At 40.4% G+C, this 6,754-nt stretch overlaps 1 protein-coding gene across 1 annotated transcript in view; it reads left to right on the forward strand.

The window, feature by feature from the left end:
• Nucleotides 1-6,754, forward strand: part of BACE2 (beta-secretase 2) — a 49,398-nt gene that overhangs the window by 27,308 nt on the left and 15,336 nt on the right. The window contains exons 3-5 of the mRNA XM_057373977.1: nucleotides 3,069-3,285; nucleotides 4,787-4,915; nucleotides 6,122-6,256. Coding sequence (XP_057229960.1) covers nucleotides 3,069-3,285; nucleotides 4,787-4,915; nucleotides 6,122-6,256 — 481 coding nt within the window. The remainder of the gene's footprint in view (nucleotides 1-3,068; nucleotides 3,286-4,786; nucleotides 4,916-6,121; nucleotides 6,257-6,754) is intronic.

Genomic DNA, 6,754 nt, shown 5'->3' on the forward strand with positions numbered 1-6,754 from the left:
GATGTATAAGGTTTTGCAAAATTACCCAATTTGTCCTGAACTGAAAAGAAATCAGRGTGTTTGTTTCTCACGCTGTTCAAAATAACGAGTAGGTTTTGTTGAGTACTCTAYTGACAATAAAAGAGCTACTTTAACACACATATAAGGGGATTTTTACACTTGAACCCAAGTTAGCAGGGGTGGCTCTGCAGCAATGTGTAAATATGGCATGCTCAGGGCTTTCAGWATTCAGGAGCAGCGTTCAGTTTTATTTCAGTGTGAGTACTACTGCCTCACCATCTGAAGGTTCAAAAGCAAGCTGCTCAAGAGTTGATCTTTCCTGGAGATAGAGAGGTAAGAAAAACACAGGCCATAAACTGAGGTAATACAAAAAGTTATAGACCAGCAASCAAAAAATCTCGCCACTTTGTAGAGTGATCCTGTGAGTTGGTTGTGTGCTCTGTACAGATTGTGGTGTGGGGTGAATTATAAACTTCTTGTGGGAACCCTGCAGATTAGATGGGACTTCTTGGTTAGGAATCAATAATTTATRTGTGTTTTCACATTTGCTTTCACCTTAAAGCTGCTTGGTGAGGCTGGTGTTAAGGAGGGTTCCCTGCATGTGGTGAATTTGCTGTTGCCACATTGAGCTTCCCATAAAGGGATTTTGGTTGTGGTTTTTCTGTGCTGTGTGCTGGTAATGAGGATTAACCCTGATGGAGAAAATTCCCCCATTTCTGGTTTGCTCAGATGAAGCTTGAGATCCATTTGAGGTTTGAGGACCGGGTTTCTGATGGCTGCTTTGGAGAGAAGATGGAAATGGGAAGGAGAGGGAGAAGGGAGTAGGGTCACTACAGCACCATGACCTAGGAGACCTTATCACTTATCTCTGGCTAAAATACACTTTGTGTTCCTGAATTTCTTCTTTTCTCATCACAGCCAAAACAGCTTGTTTATAATTTTTTTCCCCTCTGCTGTGTATTTGTTTTAAAACACTCAGCCCATGAATTACAACAAGTCTCCAGTTTTGACCTCTAAAGAAGTTTTCTTACTTTAGATTAGTGAGATGGAAAGAGGAAAATACCAGAGTGACTGATTACAGGCAAGAGGATGAAGYAGGCGATGGTTTTGGAGAACAGAATAGAATTTACTGCGAGATCCCTTCCCATGTTACCAAATTTGCTCTTTGAAGGAAATAATAAAGTCTTCTCTTCAATATGACATTTGTGAGCTTCACAAATGAGATGAGTGTCTCCATTCCTACAGGTGGGGAAGCTGAGGCACAAATGGTGAGGAAGGGACTTTTCCTTGCCTTTCTACAAGAAAGGTCACCATCTGTTCTGGAAAACAAGCCCAGTCTTTCCGTGTCCTGGTCCACAGCTCAACCCATCAGGCTGTTTCTGCTAATGGAGGAAGAGCTGTGTGCTGCTGCTGTTCTAGTATTTGCAGATTTTCTTYCCAGCACTCAATTTTCTCTCTGATTTTAGATATTTCTTCTTATGCTGCCCCCTTCTTTCTACACAAAGAGCCCTGTATTCTCCCTTTCCTTTCCTGCCCCCCAGTTTCCCTTATGCCACTAATTATTTAGACTATTTTGATTTACGAAACGTACTGTCAATGTCACAGAGGTGTTCTGAAGACCCTGCCTGAGCAGAGGTTCCTTTGTGTGAGTGTCACACAAATGCAGAATTCCACAGTAGCAGTRGAAGTGATCAGATACAGGTAACAGCCGTACCTCTGGAACGCCTGCATTTGAAAATATTATCTCATGTATTTCTGCTGTTTTGGGTGTTGACCCTTGAAGAGTAAGGACTTGGGAATATCAAGAACTGCTGAGGGTTAGAGCCTGGCCTCAATTACTCCCTCTCTCCCTCGGCTRGGAAGAGTCAGTTGCGTGGTCCATATGGCCAAAGTGTCCCTCAGGATAAAGTGTTTGCATGGATGAGACTGTCCATATTTCCATATGAAGGTTGTTCCCCAAAATGATGAAAATCACATGAAATTTGTGCTGGTGAGCTTAGGAACAGGGGCTGTGRAGGTACTTCAGGTGGCTCTTACATTAAAGCTGGTTTAGTCAACGTATCTGCACCTGAAAAACCACTTTCTACTGTCCTACACACATACTAAGGTCCTGTAATAAAATTATTTTATGCTTTATTTCCCCCTCYCTTGATTTACTTTTCAAAAAGATGTGACAAGAAGTCTGCTCAGATGAACTTAGAGTAATCATCTGTCTCTTCAAAAGGGGAAAAGCTGCACCCCGAGGAGTGGATCAAAAGCAAATTGTGAAGGATCCAGAACTTTTGTAGCTCTTCAGTAGTGCTGTGTTTGGAATATGATTACAATATTTATGGATTACAGGTCTTTAAAACGAATTATCTGTTGAAGCTTTTACTAAGTTTTTGTTAAGCCTTTTAAACAGGATTCTGTTCCTTCCTTTGCTTGCCATACTTAACTGCTCCTCTGGATTTGCTTCCCTGGTCTAGAAAGAACTTMTTCCTTTGCTCCTCCAAGTCAGTGAATAATTTGTTAGTAATATCAAAATCTGCTTCTCCCTCMTAGATAGGCCAAATTGCAGATTTAGAAAACCTCTGTCTTACTGCTGATACTCACTATAATATTCCAATTTACCCAAAATGGATCTTTTTAAGAATATTAATGAGGTATTAGTCTACAGCTATTCAGTTAGCTTGGCATTTCAATTTTAGATTTKAATTCAGCAGCTTTTCATTTCCTAGTGGCATTTAATATGTTCCTTCTTCAGTTRAAGTGTTGCTCCTATTGTGATGGACCAGTCTGAGTCAGGGACACTGGAGTAGGTGGCTGTGATTATTTATTTTTTTTAGATACTTACTGTGAACATTTGAGTTATTGATGGCTTTTGGATAAAAACGGGGCCTAGAATTTTGGTGTTTTTTTAATTTCTGCTTTTTAATGCTTTCACAAGCAGTACGAATATATATTTTGCATACCTAATTTATTTTTTTTCCCCTCTCTGGTCAAAACTGAGATGGAATAAATTCTGCTGTCTTGCATCGCAAATGAACAGCTCGTGCATAAGTGTATCCTTTTATCCTTTCCTTTTGAAGGTCAAGCACGTACAGATCTCAGGGGGTTGAGGTCACAGTGAAGTACAGCCAGGGCAGCTGGACAGGAGTGCTGGGCACAGATGTCATCACCATGCCCAAAGGGCTCTACGGCAGCTACATCATCAACATCGCCACCATCCTCGAGTCTGAGAACTTCTTCCTGCCTGGGGTCAAGTGGCACGGGATCCTGGGTCTGGCCTACAATGCCTTAGCCAAGGTAAACCATCCCTTCCCCAGGGATTGCCTTTCACAAGGACARTAAAGAGAAATCTGTTWWAAMAAAGTCAGCAGATGATCTGTCAGCSCTGGACTCCACCCTYRMAGCCACTCTTCCCTACAAAYCYTTTTGTCTTTGTTACAGAAAGGGTCRGTTGGGTTCTGATGGTGCCACAGTCCTGTGTGAGGATTTTGGCTTTTCTGGTGATGGAAATGCTGATTTTAGCTCCTCTGGAATGAATAAGCTTTTGCAGAGCTTGTAATACCAGAGGATGGGACTAAAGGCTTYGGGATGTGTGTGGAGGGAGGTGTTAGAACTCTGATTTCTCAAGACTGGCCCAAAGCAAAGCCCTTGGAAGTTCGTTCTAGGGCATTCTCCATTCACGAAGTAAGGTGGATAGATAACTTCAGAATAAACATTATCTGCAGTGTTTCCAGGAACATAGAACCAAGCACATCCTGCCCTTCTGGAGGTAGGAAATTCATGTAGAAGTTTCAATTAAATCCTGAAATTTCTGTCCTGTAACATATACCCTTATAGTCTGAGACTGCAAATGTGATTGGGGAACCACAAGAGTTACAATTTTCAACCTTCACATCCCAAAGACGAGATCCACCCAGACAGAACAAACAATTGAATGTTGCCTGACGACTCTGCTTTATTCAAGAGTTGTGTGAGCATTGCGTTTATTGATTTCATGGTCTGGCAGCAGGAAGAGAAGAGCTGCTCCTCCAGCTCTGGTTTGGRCAAACAGTGCACTCAGGGTGTTTGTTTTTCCCTTCTTGTGAGGATTTAGGGGTTGTTGGCTTCTGAGGCTGCTCTGGGTTTTGTGGAGTGAGAGCACTTGGCCCCTGAGAGCGAGTTGGGTCTTTGCCCATCATGAGACYTTCCTGCACAGAAATCTGAATTACAGGGAAGTTGCAGCAATTTAACAAATGCCAAGGAAAACAGGACCTGCAGTGTCGGGAAGAACCTGGCACTGCAACCAGTCAWAGAGAGTGTGCTCGGATATGAAGTTCTTTAAAAGAAAAGAGAGGCAATAAGGGCCACTGAATTCAAAGTTCAATAGGATTTAATAGTGTTGAAAACCTGAAAAGCTTGGCTTTATAATTCTGCTTTTTATCTATGGGAAAGGCACGTTACATTTGAGTGTTCTGATAACCAAAAGCCTTTTCCAAACAGTGAGAGTTTCTGCCTGAAACTGGTGTTTGAGTTTGGAARCTGCAACTGAAAATTACTCCTGTGCTTCGGGGATTTGGTGGCAGCGACACTGACAGTGGTCAGGAGTAAAAATGTTTTTAAAAGCAACAGAAACAGAAAAATTACAGATATTGGGGTTTAAATGACTTATTATGTCTAGAACTTTGATCAGCTGGTTGCCAGAAATTCAGTTCACTCTTAGAAGTGGCCTTGTTTGAATGATTTACTGATTTCCTGCAAAGAAACTTTTTAATGAATCCCACAATTCTTTTGTTCTGTTTTGTTTTTCAACACCTTCAAGCCCTCGAGTTCTGTGGAGACATTCTTTGATTCGCTCGTGAGGCAGGCGAAGATCCCCGACATTTTCTCCTTGCAGATGTGCGGTGCTGGACTCCCTGTTTCTGGAAGTGGTACCAACGGAGGTAGTCTTGTGGGTATCTGTCAGTAGGAGAGGGAAGATGTATCTTTGTTCACCTCTCTCCCTCTTTTCTCTGACTATCCTGCTTCTGCCAAATTTAGTGTTTAAATATATTTTCATATCTATTTTCTATCTATTTTAAGGAAAAGTTAGGCCCTTAGGCAAAATTCGACTGTCTACTTATTTTCATTCTCAATTCTTTTCTTCTCTCTCAAGTTTGAGTAAACTTTTCTTCTTTTAATAAAGAAAAACATGAATATTGTGGTGTTTTCTCAGGCAGATTCTGATAACATTTCTCAAACTGAGTAGTCATGTATTTAGCTAATAAATTTGTTCAATCTCCTCAAAATGCTACAGTAATTTTTTTTTTTTACATGATGTGAAAAGGGGGAGAGGAATCAAGGGGCTTTTGTTTTTTTGTAAACAACATATAAAATGGAAAAATCTGTAGGTCAGATCTCCTGCTTGTTGTTACTCTGGGAAGTCTTTCTGTCAGTTTTAGTGAGACCATGAGCTGGCCATTACATACCTGGAATTGGAAGATGGAATGACAAATCATGCTGAAATAAACATCTCAGCACAGGAGCTGATCWCAAATACTTATTTGAAGATAATTCACATTCTGTAAATGTTAGTCATATAATTGAAGAACAAGAGAGAACTTGCTTCTGTTCATTTCAAAGTTTGAGAGTCTACAAATATTCCCAGCCATCCTCAGCCTAGGTTTTGCTGGAAGCTGATAGTGGTAGCAGTGAAAGGATGGCATTCCATTCTCCGTGTGTGTAAGAAAAAAATGAAATATTCTTGAACAGTACTAAAGTTTTTCTGATCTGATAAAGCAAATGTATTATGCATAAATTTAATATTCTGTCCCATGTTTATACATTGCCTAGGTTTGACCACTGAAGAAACTGTTTGGATTTTAAACAGAGGTGTTTTCATTACAGAACCAGTGTGAGGTTGTAGGGGAGGATGCTGCTCATTGGCCCAGTGTAGGAATTGTGTTTGACTAAAGCACAATTTGTTTAATGTCTAGATGTTTAACACTGATCTATTATTGACAGAGAACTTGACAGTAAAATCCTTACAAATGATGCTAAATTGAAATCTTGATGCCCTGAGTATCACARTTAAATATTCCCCTTTCTGCCTGTGCTTGTCCCCAAACTAAACACCCAGGATTTTAAAGTGTGTGACTTCTTTTCTGCTCTCCCTTAGGTCCTGGGTGGAATTGAGCCCAGTCTGTACACGGGGGACATCTGGTACACGCCCATCAAAGAGGAGTGGTATTACCAGGTTGAAATTCTCAAACTGGAGGTKGGGGGACAGAACCTGGAGCTGGACTGCAGAGAGGTATTGACCGTTCTCTGTTCTGTTCATCTCTATGAAATGCAAATTTGGCTGAGTAAAAATAAAAACCCCAATTGATCAGTTTTGTCTTGGCAAGCAGATGTGCATTGCAGGCTCCTGAGAATTAAATTAAAGCAATTCTGGTCAAACCAAAGAAATGGAAGATTTTGGACTGAGCCCTGCAGAGCTGTCTGAGCTCAYAATCCATGATGGCAGCGCCCAGGTGTTACCCTGGGTTGCTTCATGAAGTTCTCATCCTATGCCTCCCTTTTTATTTTATATTTTTGCAATCAGCTTTTGCTCTCTTATGGTTGGCAGTTATTATTCCTGATGGATAAGCTTTCTGGTTTTATTAGGAATAATGTTCTGCTGTATCTGGATCAGTCTAATGAGACTGTGCTGTTGCAATTTTTATTCCAAAACCATTTCTTTTTTTTTTTTTTTTTTTTTTTATTTTTTTTTTTTTTTTTTTTTTTTTTTTTTTTTTTTTTTTTTTTTTTT

The sequence above is a fragment of the Malurus melanocephalus genome, unplaced genomic scaffold (genome assembly GCF_030028575.1).
Source record: "Malurus melanocephalus ecotype Western Australia unplaced genomic scaffold, MMel_1.1 scaffold_212, whole genome shotgun sequence".
Taxonomy (NCBI): domain Eukaryota; kingdom Metazoa; phylum Chordata; class Aves; order Passeriformes; family Maluridae; genus Malurus; species Malurus melanocephalus.